General features: G+C 34.4%; 1 protein-coding gene and 2 long non-coding RNA genes across 4 annotated transcripts in view; 2 read left to right on the top strand and 1 right to left on the bottom strand.

Annotated features, from left to right (window-relative positions):
- Window positions 1–55: 55 nt before the first annotated feature.
- LOC306647999 lies at window positions 56–26412 on the top strand. The gene is made up of 3 exons (XR_013760237.1): window positions 56–382; window positions 18653–18727; window positions 23835–26412. It is a non-coding gene; the product is annotated as an uncharacterized lncRNA (long non-coding RNA).
- Window positions 16689–27627, bottom strand: part of ITFG1 (integrin alpha FG-GAP repeat containing 1) — a 264804-nt gene continuing 253865 nt past the window's right edge. For both annotated transcript variants that reach the window (XM_079117640.1, XM_079117641.1), the window contains 4 exons: window positions 23321–23445; window positions 22565–22647; window positions 19800–19917; window positions 16689–17094 (listed from right to left, as the gene is read on the bottom strand). In XM_079117640.1, the coding sequence (XP_078973766.1) occupies window positions 17035–17094; window positions 19800–19917; window positions 22565–22647; window positions 23321–23445 (386 nt within the window). In that variant the 3' untranslated portion in view covers window positions 16689–17034. The remainder of the gene's footprint in view (window positions 17095–19799; window positions 19918–22564; window positions 22648–23320; window positions 23446–27627) is intronic.
- LOC306648001 lies at window positions 17297–18502 on the top strand. The gene is made up of 3 exons (XR_013760239.1): window positions 17297–17768; window positions 17818–18020; window positions 18342–18502. It is a non-coding gene; the product is annotated as an uncharacterized lncRNA (long non-coding RNA).

The raw sequence follows: 27627 nt of genomic DNA, 5'->3' as shown, positions 1-27627 counted from the left end.
GGATGGCGTCGCGCTCTGCCGGGGACCGTTGGGGTGGGGGCGGAGTGTGGGCGGGGCCAGGCGGGCCTGGCCGCCGCCTGGCTGGGGCTGGGGCTGGGGCTGGGGCTGGACCCCGGCTCCAGTGGGCGGGCGCCGAGGGTCAGCCCAGCCCTTCCTCCGCCGCCGCAGAGCGCCGGGGGTGAGCGGATCGAGTCCTGGGTGTCTCTCGCCCCCGCCCACCTGCCGGGTCTTCTTCCGCCCTCCTAGGCTCCCAACCCTTGGGTCCCCTAGGACCTCAGTTCAAGGTGAAAACTTTACTCAGCCCTGCTGGACCACCTGCCCGGGTCGGGGAGGCGCGGTCCGGGCAGCGGGGGCCGGAGGCTCTCCCAGCCCTTAGCGCCAGGTGAGTTAAGCGAACCAACGGTGATGATTACTGACAGTTCCTGAACGCTTACTAGGTTGCCCGGCACAGCACCACGCACTTTCCATATCCACACTTTAAATCTTCCCACCCTTTCGAGGATGGGAAGATTAAGACCAGAGAGGTTAAGCCATTTGTCCAGAGCCAGTGAGTGAGGAAGGCAGGACTGTAAATCCCGGGTTTCTGCCTCCTCCATCATGCCCTCTTACTGAGCCCTGCTGATGGGTCGGTTAACTCCGCTGATAAAAATCTCCAGATTTGCCAACGACTGCGTCGTTTGTGGTGTTAATCCTGTTTTATTTTCTCCATAGCACTTATGCTCTGAAATTACCTTGCTTGTTGACTTATCGTGTCTCACTAACCCCCATCCCATTAAAATAGAAGCAGATTGAGGGCAGGGAGGCTATGTTCCTTATTTTACTCAACACATACTTATTGGGGAGAAAACAACGATTGGTGCTGGGGAAACAACCTTGATTAAGACCCTGCCATAATAAGTAGATTGTTTGTGCCTGTATCTGACACACAGTAGCACCTCTCTAAATGTTGGTCTAGCAAATTATCACCAAGGACAAGGACTGAAAGAAATATTCTGAGATTGTCAAACGCTTCACCCTTTACTTGTGTCCCTCCAAGAAAGGCACAAAAGTGCAAGTAATTCACAAGATTTACAAGTGAAAACATACTCAACAAATTAATATGAAGGTGCTTGGCCCTTTGCTGTGTGCTGTGTGTGGGTTTTTATAAGCTGTGTTTAAGTTTGGGTTTCTAAGGACAATCACAGTTAAGATAGTATACAAGAACCAAATAGTAAATAAAGCAATTAAGACCCTTTTCCACAAGTACAATGGGTGGCATATTGATAAACTCGTACAATAAGCAATAATTAGACCATTGAGTACAAGTCATAGACAGGGTAGACAAAAAAATGAGAGGTATGGGGCCTCTAAACTTCTGGAACAATAAAGGGTTCTTAATGCATAGCTATTGACTGAAGGGAAAAAAATCAGCATGTGTGATGTCATCAGAGAATGCTTCATGAATGAAGTGACACACTAAGAATAGGAAAGCTTTGGATGGCAAGTGGAGAGAAGAGGGTAGAAGAGCACAACAGGCAACCACTGGGGTGAGCATTGGATTTGGGGCAAGGGTTATTTTTGATAGTAAAGATAAGGTTGACTGGAGTAGTTGGCCCTCAGTATCCAGGGAAGATAAGTTCCAGGACACCCTCTCCACCGCCACTCCCCCATGGATACTAAAATCCGTGAGTGTGGAAGTCCTTTATAGGAAATGGTGTAGCATTTGCACATAAACTACATGTATCCTCTCTTATGCTTTAAATCATATCTACATTGCGGTTCTCCCAATACCTAACACAATGTAAATGTTATGTAAATAGTTGTTACACTGTATCAACTAGGGGATAATGGCAAGGGGGAAAAAAACCTGTAAGTGTTCAGTACAGACAGGATTTTTTAAAAAATTGTTTTTCAATCAGCTGTTGGCTGAATCCTTGGATGCCGAGCCCTCAAGGTTCAGATGGCTGACAGTACTTTCTTGAATGTTAGGCATAGGTGTTTGTACTTGATTCACAAGGCCATAGGAATAGCTTTTAATAGTGGAATGATGGAGTTCCAGTAAGATTAATGTGGCAGTTCAGTTGAAGATGACAGATTAGAGAAACCATAGTAATTCAAAAAGTAGGTATTAGGTATATAGTATTTATTCATTTATCTTAGTAGCTTTTACTAGTAGTTTAATTTTGACAAAATTTAAAAAGTCTTTCTAGCATGTTGGCTTGGGAATAGATTTCAACTGGGAATGTTCATTTTGTGGCTCCGTTTTCCAGACACCTATCTTTTAGCTGTACTGGTATAATTGTAGTAGATTTTTTGAGGAATGTAGTAAAGCACAGATCATAACTGAGACTACTGTGTGGCCATATGTTAGCTAAATCAAAAGGAAATCAGTTTGCATATCTCTCAGCTGGGGAGTACTGTATTTGAATTATTTTGTGGGAAGACCGCCCGGTAGCACCCAGTCTGTTCTCACATTACCTGCCAGTTTTCAGGTGACTGGGAACTCTGCTTTCATTGCACCCTGCCCAATCTTCCAGGCATTGAGCTAGCCTCTCCAGCTCCTCACAGAGAAATGCCTATAGTTTTAGTGTGGTTTTCTCTGATTAAATCCCATGTAGCACTTGAATGGTGCTGCATGGCACTGACTTATTAGAATGAATCATTTTTATAAAGCATTTTATCTCAATGTTTATGTATTTAATAGATTCTTGTTGTCTTTCTTTTTTGCTATACTTTGGAAGTTTTAACAGTTTATTAAAGATAAACTACAAAGGCTATCTCTGTGTTTAGAGATTGTTATTGACTGAATGTGTTTCCTCAGAGTTCACATGTTGAAGCCCTGACCTGGAGTGTGGCTGTATTTGGAGATAGGGGGCCATCTAAGGAAGTAATTGGGTTAATTGAGGTCATAAGTGTAGGGCTCTGCTCTGATAGAATTAGCATCCTTATAAAAAGAGAAACCAGAGAGCTTGTTCTCTGAATGTGCAGGCACAAAGAAAGGCCATGTAAGGACATAAGGACAAAGTAGTTATCTGCAAGACAGGAAGAGAGCCCTTGTCAGAAACTGAATTGCCTGGTGCCTTGATCAGGAACTTTCAGCCTTCCAGAACTGTGAGAAAATACAGTCTGTCATTTAAGCCAGTCTATAGTATTTTGTGTGGCAGCCCAAGCTGACTAATAGAGGTCTAACTAAGGAAGACAAAGGAATTTACAAACAGCCAAACTTTGATATACAGAAAAACTATTTGTGTTAAATTATAACATGGGTCTCAAACTGCTTTACTAATGTACGATTTATGGCTACAATAACGGTAAAATTTAGTGAAAGCCAAAAATCCAATAGGGTTTTTCAGTGTATAAAGAAAACTGTAGAGTTTTCGTTTTAGGCAAGGAAAAGAGGAAGATAATAATAATGCACTGTATTGGTCTGCTTGGGCAGCCAGGACAGAATACCATGGGTGGCTTAAAAAAAAAAAAAAAAGATTGTTGTTTTCTCAGAGTTATGGAGCCTAGAAGGCTGAGATCAAGGTGCCTGCAGGCTTGATTTCTATTGAGGGCTCTATGCTGGCTTGCAGACCACCACTTCTCACTGTCTTCACGTGGCTTTTACTTTGCACATACACTCTTGCATTTCTTCCACCTATTGTAAGGACATCATTCCTATTGGATTAGGGCTCCACCCTTATGATCTCATTTAACCTTAATCATCTCCTTAGAGGCCTTATCATCAAACATAGTCCAATAGGAGGTTAGAACTTCAACATATGAATTTTGGGGAGCATACATAAACACAGACCATAAAATAAACAAAACGAAATTATTTTGTCTGTTAATGATTTTGAAGAAGAGCTACTTCTAGGGAATAAAAAGGAGTTATTTCAGTAATACTGTTGGCTAAACTTGTTTACAAGTTTCTGCTTAGTGTAACTCCAAACCAGGGAAACTTTTTTTTTTTTTTTTCCTGAAGCAAGATCTGTTTTTTTTTTTTTTTTTTTTTTTTTTTTTAACAAAGCTTGTCTGACTCCTAGGAATATTTTGGTGATGCTTTGTTTACATGTAAACTGAGAGGGAACACCAAATGTGGGAAAGAAACCATCTTCATTGAATAGTTGTTATATGCCAAACACCTTACATACATGGTCCTATCTCATCCTTACAAAGAAAGACACTCTCAGCCCTAATTTACAAATGAAGATAATGAAATTCACAGAGATTAAGTTTTTTCCCTTAAACCAGGGAAACTTAATATTGCCACCTACTAGTACTAAAATTTTTCAACCTTATCAGGCAATGTCAAATGGTCAGGTAATTTTCACTTCATTGTGAAAAACTAAGGCCCTAATTGTATTTCTTGTAATGAAGTTGGTAACATATATGTTTTCTTTTTCTTAAAAGCCCAAATTCTATTTTGAAAGGATATCTGTTTGCTTCATGCTTAGACCTATTTAGTTGAAATAAATACTGATTTATTGGTGTAACATGAAACTGTAGTCTTAAAGTATATAAATTTTTATGTAGATGTCTGAGAATGATAATAGAAATTTTTATAAGTTCACCTTAAAGGCTTGATGATATACATATGCTATTTAATACTGGTATGATTAGAAGGCATATATTCAAATATATATTGTTATTCAATTCTTATAATTTATTTGTAAGAAAGGTATGTCTATAATACTAGCAACAAAGCTCAAAGTCGTGCTACAAAATATATAATATTAAGATTTATAAAGAAACATTTCTAGATATGTGATCTACAAAGGGATCTTTGAAAAAAATTTTTTAAAACTACTAAATATATATTTTGAAATGTATCTCAAACAAGTAGGTTTGCATGATGTCATTAAAAAGTTAAGAGTTGGGTCTTGGGTTATGGCCCAGTGGTAGAGTATTTTGCCTAGCACATGTGAGGCACTGGGTTCAATCCTCAGGATGAAATAAATAAATAAATAAATAAATAAATAAATAAATAAATAAATATTATTTTTTAAAAAGTTAAGAGTCATGTAAACACTACCCAAATCAAGAAATGAAGCATTGGGCCTATAGCTCAGTACTTGTCTAGCGGTGAATTCTAGGCTAAGAACTATGAGAAAAAAGAAAAACTAAAAAGGAAATGAAGTACCATCCAAATCCTGAAATCTTCTATGTGCCTCCTGATTCCCTGGAGTTCATCACTGTTCTCGTTTTTTACCTTTTCTTTATAGTTTGATACCTGCAAATCCATCTTTAAACAATATAATTTTTTCTATTTTTGAACTTTATATGAATACAATCATTACTGTATGTATTATTCTTCAGTCTTGCTTAACTGACTTAACTTTGTGAGATCAATCTGTATTATATGTAGTAGTAATTCTCTATATGTCATGACTGTATAATGTTTCATTGTATAAAAATCATTGTAAACAGACATTTAAGCAGTTTATATCTTTTGGCCCTTATGAACGTTGCTATGAACTTAACCACTGGGCCACATCCCCAGCCATTTTTTTTTTTTAAGACATGATCTTGCTGAGTTGCAGAGGCTGACTTTGAAATTGTGATCCTCCTGCCTTAACCTCCAGAGGTGCTGGGATTACAGGTGTGTACCACCATGCCTGGTGCTATGAACATGTTTATACCTACATTCTGGTGTGTACATGAATGAGAATTTAAGAGAATAGGTGTGTGAATAGATGGTATATATTTCTTCAACTTTAATGAATAAAAGCAGCTACTGTTTTACAAACTGGTCATAAACACTTTATAAAAATCCCATTAATGTGGTAAGACTTACTGCTTCAAACCCATATCAACATTTGATTACTGCCAGTTTTAATACTATTTGTCAATCTTTTTGCCCAAATTTTTTATTGGGATTTTTCTTTTAAAATAGTTTTTGTGAAATTTCTGTATTTTGAATACTAATCAGTTATATATATATTTTTTGTTTTTCAAATTTTTTTTAGTTATAGTTGGACACAATACCTTTATTCATTCTTTATGTAGTGCTGAGAATCAAATCCAGTGCCTCACACATGCTAGGCAAGTGCTCTACCACTGAGCCACATTCCCAGTCCCTCAGTTATATATTTTGAAAATATCTTCTTTTATTGTGTGGCTTATCCCTTTGCCCTTTTTATAGTGACTGTGGAATGAACAGAGGTCATTAATTTTAATGTACTCTAATATATTAACAATTTCCTTTTTACATTTGTGCTTTTTGTGATCTGAATAGGAAATCCAACCTCAATCCAGGATTGTGAAGTTATTTACTTCTATTAAGTACTAAAAGCTTATGAATTTGCATTTCATATTCAGTTTCAATCTACCTGGAATTGATTTTTTCTGTGTTAGGGGTACATTTAATTTTTAGTTCTCATATGAATTTTCTCAACCTTATTTATTGTTAAAAAGTTGTTCCTATTCTACTTTCCATAGTGTTATACCTTGATTGAACAAATATCTGGTATGTAAGTCTGTCTCTGAACTCTCTAATACATTCTGTTGGCCTCTTTGTCCCTTCATTAGTACCACACTGTATTAATCATTGTAAGTTCATATGAAGTTTTAACATCTGGTAAGACAAATTCTTATTCTTTTTCAAGATTATTTAAGCTATTCTTAGCCCTTTGTGTTTCCATATACTTTTTTTGTTGTTGTTGTAAACAAATGGGTTACATGTTGTTTCTCTGTACGTGGCGTAAAGGCATACTATTTGGGTAATCATAAATTTACATAGAACAATGTTGTTTGATTCATTCTGTTATTTTTTCCCTTCCCCCCACCCCTCCCACCCCTCTTTTCCCTCTATACAGTCCTTCCTTCCTCCATACTTGCCCCCCTCCCTAACCCTAACTCTAACCCTAACACTAACCCTTCCCTCCCCCCCATTATGTGTCATCATCCACTTATTGGCGATATCATTCGTCCTTTGGCTTTTTGAGATTGGCTTATCTCACTTAGCATGATATTCTCCATTTCATCCATTTGCCTGCAAATGCCATAATTTTATCATTCTTTATGGCTGAGTAATATTCCATTGTGTGTGTGTGTGTATATATATATATATATATATATATATATATATATCACAGTTTCTTTATCCACTCATCAATTGAAGGGCATCTAGGTTGGTTCCACAGTCTGGCTATTGTGAATTGAGCAGCTATGAACATTGATGTGGCTGTATCTCTGTAGTATGCTGATTTTAAGTCCTTTGGGTATAGGCCAAGGAGTGGGATAGCTAGGTCAAATGGAGGGTCCATTTCAAGTTTTCTAAGGAATCTCTACACTGCTTTCCAGAGTGGCTGCACTAATTTGCAGCCCCACCAGCAATGTATGAGTGTACCTTTCTCCCCACATCCTCGCCAGCACCTGTTGTTGCTTGTATTCTTGATAATCGCCATTCTAATTGGGGTGAGATGGAATCTTAGGGTGGTTTTGATTTGCATTTCTCTAATTACTAGAGATGTTGAACATTTTTCCATATGTTTGTTGATTGCTTGTAGATCTTCTTCTGTGAAGTGTCTGTTCATTTCCTTAGCCCTTTTGGCTTAGGACCAGACTTCCTTAACAGGACTTCCATATATGTTTTGCAAGTAGTTTATCCAGTTCAGCAATAACAACAACAGTAACAAAAAAGTCAGTGGGATATTGAGTGGAGTTGGGAAAGATTTAACATCTTTTATAATTTAGTCTTCCTATCCATGAACCTTGTACAGATGTGCATTTGTTGAAGATTTCTTTAGTGTTTCTCAGAGATGTTTTATAATTCAGAGATGTGATTATATCTTGTGTCATATTGATTCCTAGGTACTTGACTTTTTTGATGCTGTTATAAATATTACCTGTTTTAAATTCTCATTTGGTAACTGATTATGCTGGTATATGAAAATAGATTTGATACAAATAGAAATTCTCAAAACGGTTTTGTAGAATGGCTTTACCATTTTGTATTCCTACTAGCAATGTATGAGAATTCCTGTTGTTCCTCATCCCTGTTGGCACTTGGAATTCTTAGTCTTTGTTTTATCCATTATAATAGGTGTGTGGTGGCATCCCTTCATGCCTTTAATAGGCATTTCCCTCATGGCTAATGATGTTGAACATTTTCATGTATTTATTTTCTGTCCATATATAATTTTTGGTAAAGTGTCATTAAGTTCTGATCCACTCTTAAATTGAATTGTTTTTGTATTGTTGAATTGGAAGTTCTTTTTACATTCTGGATACAGGTTTGTTGGATATGTGATTTGAAAATATTTTCTTTGCCTATTTAATTTGATTAATCATTCTCTTGAACATATATTTGGAAAAGCAAACATTTTTAATTTAGATGAAACCAAATTTATTAATTTCTTCTTTTTTGGATCATGCTTTCAGTATCATTTCTAAGAACTCTGCTTAATCCCCAGGTCATAAAGATATTATTCTATGTTTTCCTCTAAAAGTTTTATAGCTTTACATTTTATATTTAGGTCTACAAGTTCTACAAGCTATTTTGAGTTAATTCTTGTACAAGGTATGAGTTCAGTTTTCTTTTATCCTCTTTGCATATAGATATCAATTGTTGTGACAATATTTGTTGAAAATATCTTCCATTAAATCATTTTATACCTTTGTCAAATATCATATAGCTGTCTGGACTCTGTTTTTTTCCATTGATCTGTGTGTCTAACTTGATAACTAATAATTATTAAAGTTTGGTAGTTTGATTCCTTTGTCTTTTTTTTCCAAATTGTGTTAAGCTATTCTAGCTCCTTTTCTCTTTCATATAACTTGTTTAATAGTCTTGTTTCTTGTCTACAAAAAGTACTGCTGGGATTGTGATAGGGGTGGGGTGAAATCTATAAATCAGCTTGGGGAATATTTACATCTTTACCATGTTGGATCTTCCCATCTCTGAACAGTGTCTTTCCATTTATGTCTTCCTTGATTCTTCCATTATTATTTTGTAGTTTGTAGTGAAGCAAATGGATCCTTTGCATGCGTTGTTATCTTTCCATCTAAGAATATTATTGGAGCTGGGGATATAGCTCAGTTGGTAGAGTGCTCGCCTTGCAAGCACAAGGCCCTGGGTTTGATCCCCAGTACTCAAAAAAAAAAAAAAAAAAAAAAAAAAAAAAAAAAAAAAAAGTAAGAATCTTATTGTTTGGATCTTATTTTAAATAGTATTTGTGTGTGTATGTGTGTGTGTGTTGCTGGGGATTGAACCCAGTGCCTTGTGCTTCTGAGGCAAGCACTCTACTAACTGAACTATATCCCCAGCCCTAAGTGGCATTTTTAATATTTTCAATAATTTGCTTTTAGATGATTTTGTGTTGACCTTTATAGCCTGCAACCTTGTAGAACTCATTTACTAGTTGTGTGTGTGTGTGTGTGTGTGTAGACTTATTGAGATTTTCTACATACAGTCATCTCATCTGCTAATAGGGACCTTTTGATTTCTTCCATTCCAATCTATTTGATTTTTATTTCCTTTTCTTGGCTTATTAACTCTGGTTAAGATTTCCAGATTTCCAGTACTATTTTAGAAAGTATTAGTGACAGGGGACATTCTTGCCTTTGTTCCTAATCTTAAGAGAGCATGCTGTCTCTCACAAGTATGTTTTTACCTGGAGATTTTTATTTTAAAGGAACTTCTTTTCATAGTTTGTTTGCATTTAAAAAAATAAGAAATGAGTATCAGATTTTGTCAAATGATTTTTGTCTGTTGAAAGAATAAGATGGCTTTTCTGATTTTTTTATTTTTATTTTTATTTTTTGGGTGTTGTTATGTATACTTTTCCTTTTTATATATTTTTAATTTGTTCTAAGTTGTACATGACAGTAGAGTGCATTTATATATTTTGATAAATCATACATAAATGGAGTGTAATTTCTTATTTTTCTGATTGTACATATTGTAGATCACATCAGTCATGCAGTCATATATGTACATGAGGTAATAATGTTTGTTTCACTCTAATATCCTTTCTACCCCTATACCCATTCCTCTCCTTTCATTCCCTGCTACCTAAAATAAAGTGACTATTGTTCCCTAGCCAACCCCCTTATTGTGAATTAGCATCCGCATATCAGAGAAAAAATTCCACCTTTGATTTTTTGGGTTTGGCTTAGTATGGTATTCTCCAGCTCCATCTATTTACCAGCAAATGCCATAGTTTCATTCTTCTTTAAAGCTGAGTAATATTCCATTGTGTATACATACACCACATTTTCTTTATCCATTCATCTGTTGTAGGGCACCTAGGTTGGTTCCATAGTTTAGCTATTATGAGTTGAACTGTTATAAATATTGATATGACTGTGTCAGTGTAATATGCTGATTTTAAGTCCTTTGGGTATAGGCCAATGAGTGGGTTAACTGGGTCAAATGGTGGTTCCATTCCAAGTTTTCTGAGGAATCCCATATTGCTTTCTGTTGGGGTCTTTAGCCCCCTTGCTCTTCTGGACCAGCGACAAGGGAAGGGAGCACTTCTCAAGGCCAGACCGGGAAAGGTAGGGCCGACTGACTGCCCGCACCCAGCCCTCCAGGCGGAGGACAATCAGAGAGTCAGGGAGACCAGTCACAGCAGGAACTCGTTTATTGAGGAAGTCACACAGCTTTTATGTAGGGTGAAGACTAGGCAGGAACCAATCAGCTTAAAGGTCAGCAAGGCACAGGGGTTCACACAGGCGAGAGTCCCATAGGACTATATGGCAAGCAGGAGCTGATCACGTTTGCAAAACTGTTGTTAACCAATCCCTGACGGTGGTGGGATTTATCGTCATTAACTTTTGAAACCACCTTTGAGGCCTCAATCTTGTTCACCCACCAGGAAGTAAGGAGTCAGACTGAGTTAATGTGTCATTAGTCCCAACGGCTTTCCACAAAGGTTGTACCATTTTGCATTGCCACCAGCAATGTATGAATGTACCTTTTTCCCTACATCCTTGCCAACATTTATTGTTACTTGTATTCTTGATAATTGCCATTCTGATTGGAGTGAGATGAAATCTTAGAGTAGTTTTGATTTGCATTTCTCTAATTGCTAGAGATGTTGAACATTTTTTCATATATTTGCTGAACAATTGTGTATCTTCTTCTGTGAAGTATCTGTTTAGTTCCTTAGGCCATTTATTGATTGGATATTTTTCTGGTGTTAAGTTTTTTGAGTTCTTTATATATCCTAGAGATTATGCTTTACACGAGGTGCATGTGGTAAAGATTTTCTCCCAATCTGACCTAGGTTCTCTCTTCATATTATTGTTTCTTTTTCTAAGAAGTTTTTTTAGTTTGATTCCATCCTACTTATTCATTCTTGATTTAACTTCTTGCACTTTAGGGGTCTTGTTAAGGAAGTAAAATCCTAGGCTGACACAGTGAAGATTTGGGCCTACTTCTTCTTCTATTATGAGCAGGGTCTTGGTTCTTTCACCCACTCTGAGTTTTGTGCAGGGTGAGGGTGAGAGATAAAGGTTTAATTTCATTTTGTTACATGTGGTTTTCATTTTTCCCAGCACCATTTGTTGAATAGGCTATCTTTTCTCCAGTGAATGTTTTTGGTGCCTTTGTCTTTCATTCATTATTATTTAATGAATGCCTTTCATACATTATTTTATAACTGTTTTTATGTGGGTTTGTCTCTGTGTCTTCTATTGTGTACCAACGGTTAACTTGTCTGATTTATTATTGTGGTGAATTGCTTATTTTTTTTTTCCCTTTCAAATAATGCATTTCTGGGATGAAACATCCTTGGTCATGACATATTATCATCATTTGTATTTCTGGATACTATTTTCTCATGTTTTACTGAGGACTTTTATGTCTGTGTTTGAGGGCTAATAACCTTGTTATGTCTGTGTTTGATTTTCTTATTAGAGAAATAATGAGCATTTATAAGGAGTTGTGAAGTAGTTCTTCCTTTCCTGTTTTCTACAAGGGATTATGTAGAGTAGGTTTCTTTTCCTTAAATGTTTGCCAGTGCTAACATCTTCCCCTTGAATTTTCTCTTGTGGAGGGTTTTTTGTTTGTGTTGTCTATAGACTTAACTTAAAAACTGATGTAGGGTCTATTGATGTCTTTTTTGGTGAATTTTGGTCTTCTAAGGAATAGATTCAACTTATCGAGTTCCTGAACAGACTTGTTCATGACATTCCCTTTTTATTTCTTTACTGTCTGTGGGACTAGTAGTGATGTCTCCTCTTTCATTCATTATTTTGACAATTTTTATTTATTGTCTTTTTACCTGGTCAGTCTGGCTAAAATTATATTGATAACATCATATTGATTTTTTTGAAAAAAAACACATTTTTATTTCATTAATGTCTGCTCTAATCACTTCCTTTCTTGTGTTTGCTTTAGGTTTAATCCCCTAAAATTATTAAGGTGGAGACCTAATTGATTTAGATCTTTCTTCTGTTATATATGCATTTGATGTGCTAAGTTCCCCACTAAGCATTGTTTTCTTTGCATTCTACAAGTTTAATATATCTTTTATTTTCATCTGGTTTAAAATATTAAATTTCCTTTGAAACTTCCTCTTTGACCTCTTTAAAGTGTTAATTTCCAAATATTTGAATATTTTCCATGTGTATTTTTACTTTAATTCCATTATAGTTTATAATCTGCTTTCTGTAATTTCTATTCTTTTAGATTTGGTAAGTTTTGGTTAATAGCCAAGAATATGGTCTATCTTGGTGATCTTCCATCTACACTTAAAATGACTTTATTTCATTGTTTTTGGTTGAATTATCACATCAATAGCCATTAAGTTAGGTGCTTTTCCAAATTATTTCTAAGCTTTGTGATTTTCTACTTTTTCTCTTATTTACTATAGAGGACTGTTATATTTCCAATTTAAGTGGTCGGTTTGTCTGTCTCCTTACAGGTCTGTAGTTTTTAATTTATTTAGCTTATGCACATTCTTGGTTTTTATGTTAAGAAAAGGAGTGATCTTGGATGAGTCTTTTCAGATGAGCTGATAGCTGAGTATCTGTGACACTCTTAGACATCATAATAATAAATCCTTTATTCTTTTTTTAAATATTTTTTTAAGTTGTAGATGGGGTTTTTTCGTTTTTTTTTTTTTTCTTCTCATTTGAGTGGCCAGGGATTCGAACCGTGGTCCTTCCGCATGATAGGCGAACTTTCTCCAAAAGGAGCTATTTCTTCAGCTCCTTAAGTTGTAGATGGACACATTTATTTTATTTATTTTTATGTAGTGCTGAGGATTGAACCCAGTGCCTCACAGTGGCCAGGCAAGCACTCTACCACTGAGCCCCAGCCCCAGCCCCAAATCATTTATTCTTGATGAAGGTCTGGACACATCACAGCATCTACTAGGAGTATTCAGATTTTGCTGATATCTTCCTAGGAATTAATTCATTTTTTAAAGAGAATTATTTGTTCTTTTTAGTTATGTATACATGACAAGCGTCTATTTTGATATATTTATACAAACATGGAGTTTCTTATTCTAATTAGGACCCCAGTCCTGTGGATGTACATGGTGTTGAGATTCACTGTGAAGTATTTATATATGTACATAGGAAATTTATATCAGGTTCCTGCCATTGTATTTCCTACTCCTATCTCTTCCCTTTATTCAGTCCACTGAATTTCTCTTCTTCCCTTTCCCTTCCAGAGAGAACATTCAACCTTTGGTTTTTGGGATTGACTTATTTCACTTAGCATGATAATTTCCAGATCCATCAATTTACTGGTGAATGTCATAAAGTTGGAATTAATCCATTTTGTATAAACTTTCAAATTCATTGGTATAAAATTATTCTCAAATTCTTATTTTTAATATGTACATTTATTTATCTATAGTGATCTTTTTCCCTTCTGATATTGTGCCCATTGTCTTTTTTAAAAATTTTGATTCATTGTGCACAAATGGGGTACAACTTTCGTTTCTCTGTAACAGAGTAACAGAAGTAGTCACACCATTTGCGTAATCATAAGTGTACATAGGTTAATGACGTCTGTCTCATTCTATTATTTTTCCTTCCCCCAACCCCCACCCCATCCCTCATTTTCCCCTATACAATTTGTCCTTCCTCCATTTTTGCCTCCCCCCACCATTATGTACCATCATCCAATTATCAGAGAACTCATTTGGCCTTTGGTTTTTTGGGATTGGCTTATTTCATTTAGCATGATATTCTCCAACTACATCCATTTACCTACAAATGCCATAATTTTATTATTCTTTATGGCTGAATAATATTCTATTGTGTATATATACCAGTTTCTTTATCCATTCATTTATTGAAGGCATCTTGGTTGGTTCCACAATGTAGCTATTGTGAACTGAGCTGCTATAAACATTGATGTGGCTGTGTCACTGTAGTATGCTGATTTTAAGTCCATTGGGTATAAACCGAGGAGTGGGATAGCTGGGTCAAATGGTGGTTCCATTCGAAATTTTCTTAGGACTCTCCAATACTGCTTTCCAGAGTGGCTGCACCAATTTGCAACCCCACCAGCAATGTATGAGTGTACCTTTTCCCCCACATCTTCACCAACACCTACTGTTGCTTGCATTTTTTATCCAGTAATCCAATGATCCTTTAATCCTGGGCATACAACTAGAATCTACGGGACACAATTTAACTTTTTGGAGTTTGTTTTTCTTTTTTGGTACCAGGGATTGAACTGAGGGGCACTTAACCACTGAACCACCTCCCCAGTCCTTTTTTGTATTTTATTTAGTGACAGGGTCTCACTGAGATGCTTAGGGGCTCCACTAAGTTGCTGAGGCTGGCTTTGAACTCATGATCTTCCTGCTTCAGCCTCCTGAGCTGCTGGAATTACAGGTGTGTGTCACTGTGCATGGCTTGAGTTTCTTTTTTGACAACTTCTAGCTATTTTTAAGGAGGGGGAAATGTAAAGGACTAATAAAAATTGATGCTTTAACAATTTACTTAAAGTTTCTTCAAAATTATTAAGTCTTAATAACTCTTAGTTCTCCAAAGAAGGAACACTGAAGTATAATAGGTAGTAGGGAAATGTCAGAAAATGTTGTTATTACTGTAATGGGGAATGAGAGGGAAGAAGAGAATCAGCACTTAGCAAGTACCTTTTATGTACAGATTGTCATTTTGAACTCTAACCTCCTGTAAGGTAGGTATAACACTTAACAATCCTTGTTTACTGATGAAGAAACCAAAACTTGAAGAGCTAAAGTAACCGATTCAAATGATGGAGTATTTGGGCTCTGAATTCAGTTTTGTCTGACCTCAAAGTCTTGTTTTCTTTGCATTACAAAATTCAAAATTAATATAAACGTCTTTGTTAATGATTCTCAGTGTTTTGGCATATTTTTTACTTGTTGTCCCTTAAATAATATTAAAAGTTGAGTTTGGAGACACAAATAATATTATCATGAGAGACTATATTTTTGTCATTAAAATTGTCTGTTACACTATTCCTTGAGGACCCTGATTCCAAATAGTTTTAAGACTCATGCTTTATTAGTTGATAGATACTAAGCCTAATTGTCCTTGGAAGTGTAAAATAGTGCCTGCTATAGCATTGTGGGTTCATAACTGTTTAGTAAATTTAAGTATTGTCAGGAGAATCCTGTCTTGTCCCTGACTCATTAAAGTGGTAATAGGAGTCACCTTACCTTGGTCTCATGGTCCAGATAAATGATTTATGTTCAGTAACCCCTGAGGACTTTTCATGTTCCAAAATAATTATTTCAAAACTCATCACAACACTTTGTTTCAGTAAGGAATATTTATTAAGAAGACACATTCACATGCTCAGATACAAAGTAAACTAATTAAATACATGCCACTCTCAGTGAACTGTAAAGAAAAAAAATAACATGAACAAAATTGTTTTCAGAGAAATTTTTGTATTTTGGAGCCATCACATGTCTATTTGCACATTAGAAAATTATTCTTGATATATAAACTTTTTTTCTCAATCTAGATTTAAGTCTTTTAAATTTAATTTTGGCAACAAGAAGTTCACAATATAAAATTTTCATTCAAGTCTGAATGTAAATTATTGACTTTTCCAAGACTTGAGAATAGAAATGTGATTGAAGATTTGCATTCCCAGATGCTGCCTATAGCAGATTCCTTTGAAGAAATAAAATGCTCTTCATTATCACATGATGATTAGTTTTCAAATAAAAATTTTTAGGATACATTTATTCTTGGAGAGTACTATGATTTTTTGTTAATATGATCAAGAAATATTTACGTAAGATGCGAACCACCAAGAATTTTAGTTTTCCAAAGAATGTGATTTCCTCATGTGTAAAAGTAAAATGCTATCAATTCTATATATTTTTATAATTATTTGCAGAAGTCTAATAAAATCACCTAAAATAGTAATAATGACAGCTTCTATTTATTGAACTCTTTACTCTGTGCCAGACACTGAGCTTAAGCACTTTACATACATTATCCCATTAATCTTTTCAATAAATTAAGTGAATTAAGTAGGTATATTAGTCCCATTGTATAAACAAAACTGAAGCTTACAGAGCTTAAGCAACAGCCAAATTCAAAGAATCACTTTAAAGCTGTGGGACCAGGAGTTTAAGGCAAGTCTTACTGTGACTCCAAAGCCAGAGTACTCAATCATATTGTATGCCATCATTGAGTCCCCTGAACTGTGTTGAAGGTGAATGTTTAATAATGTTAATCTGTGATACACTTGCAAAGTATAATTTGCACCATTATAATAAGAAGCAAGATCAAGGGGAACAAAAGAAAAATCCTGCTCATTTAAATATTTTTATTTATACATGACTTTTTTCCCATCATTACTCTAATAAGATTATAAATACATAAACACCAAAGTACATGCAACACATTCCACCAAAGAACAAAAATGCACAGTAAGTACTGAGTAAAGAATCTAAATTATTGTTTACAAAGTGCTTTAAAAAAAGACTTTGTGAGACATTCAGACCGTATTTATTTTAATATTTTCCAATAATTACCAAGGGATGCATCTTTTATAAATAATATTCAAAATCCCCTATTTTCTTCTATAGGCCAGGATTTAGCATTTCAGCTTATTAAATGAATAGTCATTTCATATGTATTATTAAAGCCAAGTCACATAGCATCAAAATGGAACCGATGGGCCTCTTGTCGTTTTTCTCTATCATCTGCTTTCTGCAAAAAGAATTTTAAATTAGTTTATAAATGATAAGACAATGTTAAGATTTATTTCTCAAACACAAGTGATTGATTTCCTAAAAAAACCCTCCCTCAGCAATTAGTAGACAATGTGTGTGATTTTATAATACAATAATCTTATGAAATATTTTTATAGTTTATGATAGCTATTTTATAATTAATGATGTACCAATTAAATTTAAAAACCAACAAAAATGTTACTAAGGTTGTTCTTTATTTGAAAATACAAGTATACACTAGATTCTATATGAATAGCATCAACTATTCCATTTTTCTCCAATTCTTAACACTGATACTAATAAATGAACTAATTACATTAAAGTATATTGTTTTTGTTTTTTTTGGTTAACCTATTGATTTAATAGATATTTATTGACCTTCTGCTCCCAGCAAGGTACTGTGCTCAGTATTCTGAAGAATTAAAAAAACCCTCAGTTTTGTATTTTCTCCAGGAACTTAAAGCCTCAGGAAAAAAGAGCAAAACATATTGTACTTTAGGATACAAAATGAAAAATGTTACTTTTTTTTTTTTTCTAAAGTTTGCAGGCTTGGGGAGGGAAATCTAGTACTTACCAAACTGATAATTTTATTCATTTTTATTTTTATGTGGTGCTGAGGATCGAACCCAGTGCCTCACACATGCTAGGCAAGTGCTCTATCACTAGGCAAGTGCCCGCATAGGTGAAAAGTTGGTCAAAGAAGTAGAACTACAGTGCCACAACTCCAGCCCCGAAAAATGTTCCTTCTGAGAGAGAGATTACTTCTGGGTTTGAATGAGGAAAGGGAAAGCTTGGAAAAGACAGCATTGGTGGGAATGGGGCAGGAAGGGGAGTACAACATGAGTGATCATGAAAAGTCTGGAATGAAAATGGAATATATGAAAAGAACTGGTAAGAAATAAGGTTGGATACTATGAAGGCAGTGCTAAGAGGAAAGTTCATAGCATCGAGCTCATACATTAAAAGAATAAAATGTCAACAATAAATGACCTAATATTACATCTCAAAGCCCTAGAAAAAGAAGACCAAATCAACACCAACAGCAGTAGAAGACAGGAAATAATTAAAATCAGAGCTGAAATCAGTGAAAGTGAAATAAACAATTGAAAAAAAATTGATGAAACAAAAAAATTGGTTCTTTGAAAAAAATAAATTGATAAATTTAGCTACACTAACAAAGAGAAAGAGAAAACTCAAATTAAAAAAAAAAAAAAAAGAAAGAAGGTTGGAAAAGGTATATTGGAAATAATGTGAAGGCTGGGCTAAGGAGTTTACACATTTTAGGCAGTGGACAGTCCCCAGAGGTTTTTGAGCAAGATAGTGATATAATTAAGGCTAAACTTAATGAAGAACAATCAGGCAGCAGTTTGATAAGTGGAAAAGGGAGAGAATGAAATTGGAGGGATGAGGAGGGCTGAAATGAAGAAGTGGTGGTAGGAATGCAGAACAACAACTACTTGTTTTTGGCTGTTTGTGTTTTGTGTTTCACCACCAAGCTGCATCCCCAACCCTTTTTGTTTTTTATTTTGAGACAGGGTCTTGCTATACTGCCTAGGCTGGTCATCATGGAGATCCTCCTGCCTCAGTCTCCTGAGTCACTGGGATTATAGGCATGTGCCTGGCCTGATGAGATTCTTAGTGGAGGCAGAATCAATAGGGTAAATGACTAAATCTTGTAGTTAAGAAAGAGGAGATAGGAGTCTTTAGAATACTAATTTTGAGGTGCTTGTAAGATGGGAAGAGACCTTTAGACAGAGATGAGGGTTGGAAATATTTTGAGTTAATATCTGAAGCTATTATTAGATGAAATTGGCAGGAGAAGTATAGAAAGAAGGCCTAGGGCAGATACTATGGAAAGCTTGCCTTGAGAGAATGGGAGATGGCAGCAGCCAGCATAGGTGAAAAGTTGGTCAAAGAAGTAGAACTACAGTGCCACTGGTGATACTGTGTATGCACGGTCAAATATATACTTGTGTTTAAAACTTCAATTTTTGGCCACAACATTATAATTGTTGTGAAAAATTAATGAAATTAATTTCCTTTCTTTCTTAGGTCAAGAGCTATGTTAATATTTTAGACTATGTTTTGATAATTCTGATCAAAGTACATAGGATGATCCTTGGTCTTGAAGTTACCTGAATATATAACTTCATGTTACTGTTTTTGATACATAAAGAGTGATTATTTTCAAATGACAAATCTATGAACACTATGAATTATCATGTTCTTTTTCATGTTAAAAGACTGGCTAATATAAAACAGTAATTTTAGTTAGCAAAAATGATTGTAATTGACATGACAATCCAAAGAGAGTAGGTGTAACAACAAAACCTTTCACTTTTGTGACTCAAATAAGCCCCCCCCGCCCTTTTTTTTTGGGTGCTGGGGATTGAACTCAGGGCCTTGTGCTTACAAGGCAAGCACTCTACTGACTGAGCTATCTCCCTAGCCCCTCAAATAAGCCCTTTTATTGGGGGCATTATCAGAATGAACCTACTAGTAATGTATGTAGTACTTTTTTGTCTGTTTTTGTGGTGCTAGGGGTGGATCCATGGTCTCATATGTGCTAGGTATGTCCTTTCCCATTGAGCCACATTCCCAGCTCTTTAATTCTGATTTTGAAGAGCAATCAATACATATAATAAATTAACCAAAGTTAATGTTTCAATTAAATAAACAAACCTTTTCTTGCCAATGTAAAATGCCAATTATTGCCAAGATGAAAACACAGACACCAATGAGAGCTATAGCAGTAAGTAGAACAATATTACTTGGTGTAAGATATAGTTTGGCACTCCAGCTGTAGATAAAAACAGAAAAATTAAAATTACAGATGTTAACTTAATAAGCTTAAACTAAGACCCAAAAGCAAAATAGCTTATTAATGAAATGAACCATTCATTAAATCACTCATTCACCTAACCATTAACTATAAGTAAAACAAAAGCAATTAAATTTTGATAGTGCTAAGAATATTTTTCCTGCAGAGTTCATATTTTTGTTATAAGCCAGGTAGAATTTTTTTTGTCTGATGCTGAGGATTGAACCCAGGGCCTCATGCATGTTTGGCAAGTACTTTACCACTGAGCTACCAGTCCCAGCTACCTGAAGTAGAATTTTTGATGAGATATTTTTATATTTTTCTTTTTCCAAGTTTGACTCTCTAAAAATTGGTATTACTTTTTGTGCTATCAAGGATTGAACCCAGGGATGCTCTACAACATCCCCAGCTATTTTTATTTATTTAATTTACTTTAGAGATAGCCATGCAAAGTTAAGAAGGCTGGCCTTGAAATTGTGGTCCTCCTGCCTCAGCCTCTGGAGTAGCTGGGATTACAGGCATGTGCCACTGTGCCCACCTAAGAAATATTATTAACTTATCAAGGGCACTTTGGATAACCAAAGACATCTTTTTCACATTTTGACTGATCTGCTAAATTTGAAACTTTGAACGCTTAAGGATATGTAGTCATGAGTTCAGTAAACTTTCTGTGTCTTCTTTTTTTGCCTTTGTCCACATATGTAGTATGACCAACTGAAACAACTATATGTCTGAATGGGTATACACATAGATGGCATGTGCAAAACTTCTACCATTTTTGTGTCATGTTTAGAGGGTTTACATTATTATAACAACTTTTATATTGAGAATTCTTATAAAATCATCTTCAGTCCCTCAGTGTTAATGTCAGAATACAGACTAAAGGTCATCAACATAAACAGAACTAGTTCTTCTTGCCTTAAAACAGTACATATAACACAACACTCGCAAGCCCCGAAAAGCCTAAAGCCAAGATCTTTATCACCAACACTGCAGGTGGTTTTATACATAGAATATTTTGTTCTCCATGGAAACAGAAAATGGATATATTTTCATTTTAAAACTTTAATAAAGGTAAGATCATTCTGATGAATAGCAAGTAGCTATTGATATATTTTGGGATAATTAAAATTTATTGGTTCAGAAGTTGGTCTCTAGTCAATAAATCTCAAAATATACCTCAAACTAAAATCAATTTGATCTTTATTATGTACATATATTTGAAAAGAACATTTCTTCAGAAAGAACAAGAGAAATATAAACAATGTTGAGATTATGGGAGAAAACTATGGCAGAATTCTAGAAATTCAGAAGACTAAATAAATATCAGTTGAGGTATTCTTTGTACCTTACTCCTATTTAAAAAAAAGTTCTTTCATGAGATCTTTTTGGTTCTACTTTTTAAGTATTTTTTAAAAAAAGTAATATAGACATTTTGGTTAAAAAAAAGTAACAAAGGACACAAAACAAATCCTTAGAGGCTGTTGCTTGTACCAGTTTCCTGCATACTCTTTTCAGAGATATACATACATAGATACCTTTTAGATTACAGTGGTTGTTGATTATACATACTTTTTTGCCCTATTTTTCTTACCATTCCATGGCAGTAAATATAAATGAGTCATGATATTGTATTGTATAGAAGTATCATACTTTATATAGTTTCATACTCATCATCCAGGTTTTCTAGTTTTGTTATAAATTTCATGTATAGAAAACTAACACAAATATACAATACAGGTTTATTTAAAAAACATGAACCAGGGCCAGATGCAGAAGTGCATGCCTGCAGTCCCAACTAAATGGGAGGCTGAGACAGGAGGGTTACTTGAACCCTGGAGTTCAAGACCAGCCTGGGCAACTCTGTCTCAAAACAAAACAGAATAAAACAAAACAAACCTGAACTGGGTTTCTAGTGAAACTGTTTCTATTGATGTTGAAGCATAATGTGGTAATAAAGTTCATTTTCTCAAGTAGCTTGTTTCTAAAGGCCATAAATCTAGCATAAAAATCTATATATAGGTGTGGTAGTAAACTGGTTCTCTGGAAGGGTAGGCAGAGATAGATCTGATTTATGGCATTTGCCAGTTTTCAGAGAGTACATTCTCCCACCATAACTGATTTCAATGTGACTTTGGCTGAACAGAAATGGAAAAAGATGCACAGAGTTGTTGAGGTATCATGAGCTGGTCTAGCACACCACAATAGATCTCATCCAAAAATTTAATAAAGAACAGGGCTGAGAGTGTAGCTTAGTGGTATGCACAAGGCCCTTAGGTTCAATCTCCAGCCCAGGGGTAGGAGTGGGATATGGGGGAAGACAAAAAAGCCTATATTTTGAGAATAAAAGTAATGTAGGACCTCATTGGTTACCGAGTCATAGGTAAATAATGGCATTTCTCCTTATTATTTTCACATATTTATATCAGGCATATTTTTCCCAATAAAATTTAAATGTTAGTGAATAACTTCATCACCTACTTTAGGAAGAATAGAATCAATTTAATTGAAAAATGAACTATAATTCCCAGCCCTTGGGAATAATAAATTTTTAAAAACATTACTGTGTCTATGATACAGAGTCGACAGTAATCTTTACTAAACTCAGTTCAAGCAAGAACATTACCTTCGAGGGACATTGTGAGGGTATGGAATGACAATTAGCTGGGAATTTGGAATGATTGCAGTCCACTCTTGTTTTCGTACAGACTGAAAAAAAGAATTTAAGAACAATTTAACATCTAGGGCATATAAGAAACACAATTATTCTAAGTAAGCAAGGAAGAATTTCAAGTACTATGAGATGAAGAAATCCCAGGTATGAATTAAACTAAATTTACATATATATGGTCCAAAATAGGACTTCTGTGTCAAATCTGTTTGAAAAATTTTCTTATATTTTTATATTATATTTGTATCTTATGAATTCATTCACTCAGCAAATATGGATTGGGCAAAAATACTTAGCAGGTGCTGTTTAAGTGCTATGTACAAGTGCACATTGAGGGGAGACTGATAAAATGGGTAAAATATTATTTTACTAACATGAGTAAAATACTATTATATGTAGTATTTTTACATATTTTACTTATATATTAGTATATTATGTCTATGTCAGTAAAATATTTACATGTTAGGTGTTGAAAACTGTTAAGAAGAAAAAGGACAGAATAGGAAGCCATAAAATTTATGGGGGAATGAAATGAAAAACTATTCAATATCTTCAAAGCATGAAGTGCTATTTAGTAAGATAAGCTTAGACAGGTCACCACCTATCAGTTCTTGTTACTTTAAGGGAATAAAAATATTCAAATTAATTGAACTGACATTTGAACAGTGAATATTTAAGGTCATAATTGTAAACAATTATATTTTTACTTACTGTTTCTCCAGAAGGACGGGGAATACCAACATAAAGATGGTCAAGAAAATTTGCACTTCGACCTAAACCAAGTACGTTGTATGGTAGTTGGAGAGCTAAATGTGCTGATTGGCTGAGTTGTCCAGCTAGATTTTTTAAAACAATGCAAAACAAAAAACATCTTTGGAAACATTGTTCCCATCAAATGTTAAAATGAGAAAATGTTAAACATTCAGGTAATAAAACTTATTCTTTAAGTATAAAAATGTGAAATTAACACCCAGTTCATTAACATTAATGATTTACTTTTTACAGAAAACATATTTGATTCCCAAACTGATTCACATATTATTTATATCATCCATTTAAAGTATTTTGAGTATATTCAAAGAGTTTAGCCATTACTATAATATAACTTTAGGACATTTACATTACTTGAAAAACAAATTCCTTCCATATCTACTAGGGGTATTCTTGTTTCAACTCTCATACTTCCCAGTGAAGGAAATCTCTAATCTGTTTTCTCTCTCTACAGATTTGCCTATTTTGAAGACTTCATATAAATGCAACCAAATAATATGTGGTCTATTGTTACTGGCTTCTTTCATTTAATATGTTCTCAAGATTTATCCATGCTGTATAGCATGTTTCAATAATTAATTGCCAAATAGTGTTCTATTATATGATGTATACTATATTTTGTTTCATTCATTACTTAATGGATATTTGAGTGGTTTCCTCTTTTTTGCTATTATGAAAAATACTACTGTGGACATTAGTATACAATTTTTAGAATCTACCTATGTTTTCCTGTCTTTTAATTACATACGTAAGAGTGTTTAACAAACTACTACTACTTTCCAAAGTAGTTGTACTACAGATACAGGAGTACAACTGATAGTAGAAATAACTTTTAATGTTCTATAGTACAGCAGGATAATTACAGTTGACAACAATTAATTGTATATTTCAAAATGGCAGAATGATTCTGACTGTTCCCTACATGAAGAAATAATAAATGTTTTGAGATGATGGCTAAACTAATTACCTCGATCAATAATTACATGTTGTATATATGTACTGAAATGTCAAATTGTATTCCATATATATACAATTATTATGTCAATTAAACATACATATATGTTTATAAAATAATAAAGTAGTTGCACCTTTACATATTCCTGGCAGCATTATATGAAGGTTTCAATTTTTCTTCATCCTTGATAACACTTTTTAGTGTATTTTTAAATAGCCATCTTCAAGGTTGTACAATGGCATGTCATTGGGGTTTTTATATGCATTTTTCTGGTTACTAATGATGTGCTCCTTTTCATGTGCTTATTTGTTATTTATGTATCTTCATTTACATGTCTGTAAAGTTAGTAGTGGCTTCCTTTTTCATTCTGGATTTTAGTTACTTAGAATCTTCTCTTTTTCCTGAAAACTTCAGACCAATATTCCTGATGAACATAGATGCAAAAATTCTTAATAAAATAATGGCAAATCACATATATAAACATATCAAAAAGATGATCAAGTGGTGCATCCCAGGGATGCAAGGTTGGTTCAACATATGGAAATCAATAAACATAATTTATCACATCAATAGACTTAAAAAGACAAGAACTGCATGATTATCTCAATAGATGTAGAAAAAGCATTTGACAAAATACAGCATCCATTCATGTTCAAAACACTAGAAAAACTAGGGATAGTAAAAACATACCTCAACAATGTAATAGCTATATATGCTAAACCCAAGGCCAACATCAATCTAATTGGAGAAAAATTGGAACAACACAGGGATGCCCTCTTTCACCACTTCTATTCAACATCATCCTTAAAACTCTAGCCTGAACAACTGGATGAAAGAGATTAAAGGGATACGAATAGGAAAAGAACTCAAACTATCCCTATATGCTGAAGACACGATTCTATATTTAGAAGACCCAAAATACTCCACCAGAAAGCTTCTAGAGCTCATACATGAATTTGGCAAAGCAGAATATAAAATTAACACCAATAAATCAATCGTTTCTATATATCAGTGATGAATCAAGAGAAAGAGGAATTAGAAAAAGTATTCCACTCACAATTGCCTTAAAAAATTTTGGGGACTCAATCTAACAAGGGGTGAAAGACTTCTACAATGAAACCTATAAGAACACTAAAGAAAGAATGAAGACCTTAGAAGATGGAAAGATCTCTCATGTTCCTGGAGGATAAGCAGAATAAATATTGCAAAATGGTCATACTACCAAAAGCACTATACAGATTTAATGCAATTTCTATTAAAATTCCAATGATGTTCTTCATAGAAAACAGAAAAAGCAGTAATGAAATTCATTTGAAAAAATGAGGCCCACAATAGCCAAGGCAATCCTCAGCAAGAAAAGTGAAGTAGAAGACATCACAAAACCAGACCTTAAAATTATACTACAGGGCAACAGTAACAAAAACAGCATGGTATTGGCACCAATACCATGAAGACCAATGGTACAGAATAGAAACACAAGACAAACCCACACAAATAGAGTTGTCTCTTACTAGACAAAGGTGCCATAAACATACATTTGAGAAAAGACAGCTTTGTCAACAAATGGTGCTAGGAAAATTGGAAATCCATATGTAGCAAAATGAAATTAAACCCCTATATCTCACCCTGCACAAAACTCAAAGTGGACCAAGGATCTGGGCATTTAACCAGAGACCCTTTACCTACCAGAAGAAAAAGTAGGCCCAAATCTTCATCATGCTGGCTTACTCCTCAACAAGACTTGTAAAGTGCAAGAAGTAAAATAAAGAAAAAATGGGGGCTGGGATTGTAGAGCACTTGCCTAGCATGTATGAGGCACTGGGTTCAATCCTCAGCACCACATAAAAATAAAGGCACTGTGTCCATCTAAAACTAAAAATATTAAAAAAAAAATCAATTGGGATGGTATCAAACTGAAAAGCTTCTTCAGAGCAAAGGAAAAAATTATGAACATGAATAGCCTGCAGAATGGGAGAAAAGTCTTTGCCACCTGCCCCTCAGAGCATTAATCTCCAGGATATATAAAGCACTCAAAAAACTTAAATAATCCAATCAATAAATAGGATAAGGAACTGAACAGGCACTTCATAGAAAAAATACAGATGGTCAATAAATATGTGAAAAATATGTTCAACATCACTAGCAATTACAGAAACGCAAATTAAAACTACACAAAATCTCTGTTTTGATAGAAGTGGTTATTTCATTTACATTTAATGTAATTACTGACACAGCAGTATTTATGTCCACCTTTGCTATTTGTTTTCTGCATCTTATGTTTATAAAATTCTTTTATTTCTCTATTGCTGCTTTCTTTTGTTAAGTGTTTTCTATATACCATTTAAATTCCTCTGGTGTTTCCTTTACTATATATTTTTAGAGTTACTGTCTTAATGATTGTCCTGGGGATTTCAACAAACATTTTACCTTAAAATAAACCTAGTTCAGATTAATACCAATTTAATTCAAAATACACCTAAAAACTTTGCTCTAATATAGCTCCATTTCCTTCCCTTCTTTTGTGACGTTACTGTTATATAAATAAACTTTTATACTTTTATCAGTCCATCAATACAAGTTTTCTCTTTTAAGATAGTTTAATATTATTTTCACTTGATATTATTTCATTGAGTACTCGCCAATCATTAGAATTATTAAAAACAGATAAGCAAAGAGAAAGATTATTGAATACTAAAATTCTAGAAAACCAAAGGTAATACAATGTAAAACATATACTACTATGTATGTAATTTTTCTAAAAAGATATCTCTGCAGATATTACATCATTTTCTCTACATAGTATCCTCTTATCATTTAAAAACTATCTAATGTTAGATATAAAGACATTTTCCTCATCTTTATTATAAAGAACACCTTAGTGAACATATCTGTATTATCAAGAACTGCACCTAGATTATTTTGTTACATTCCTAGGTAATGAACACTGGATCAAGGAGTACAAAGTTAGAAACTTACTTTTAAATATGGAAAATCTGTTTTCAAAGAAGAGGTTGTACCATTTTACATTTCAATGTTTTCAACAAAAGCACCCATTTCAATCAAATTTTTCTTTAAATTAAGGTGAAATTCACATAAAATATAATTAACCATTTTAAAGTATAAAATTAAGTCATCTTAAGTATTTTCAAACTGTTTTGCAACCACCAGTTGTTTTTTTTCTAGTTTTCATCATCCCATAAACATACCTTGTACCCATTAAGTAATCACTTCTCAATACCCTCATCCTCCATAACATCCAATCTTTCAATCCCTATGGATTTGTCTATTCTGG

This window comes from Sciurus vulgaris (genome assembly GCF_902686455.1).
Source record: "Sciurus vulgaris genome assembly, chromosome: 17".
Taxonomy (NCBI): domain Eukaryota; kingdom Metazoa; phylum Chordata; class Mammalia; order Rodentia; family Sciuridae; genus Sciurus; species Sciurus vulgaris.
Note: the sequence above shows the minus strand (reverse complement) of the source record. Positions and strands in the feature narration are given on the sequence as shown.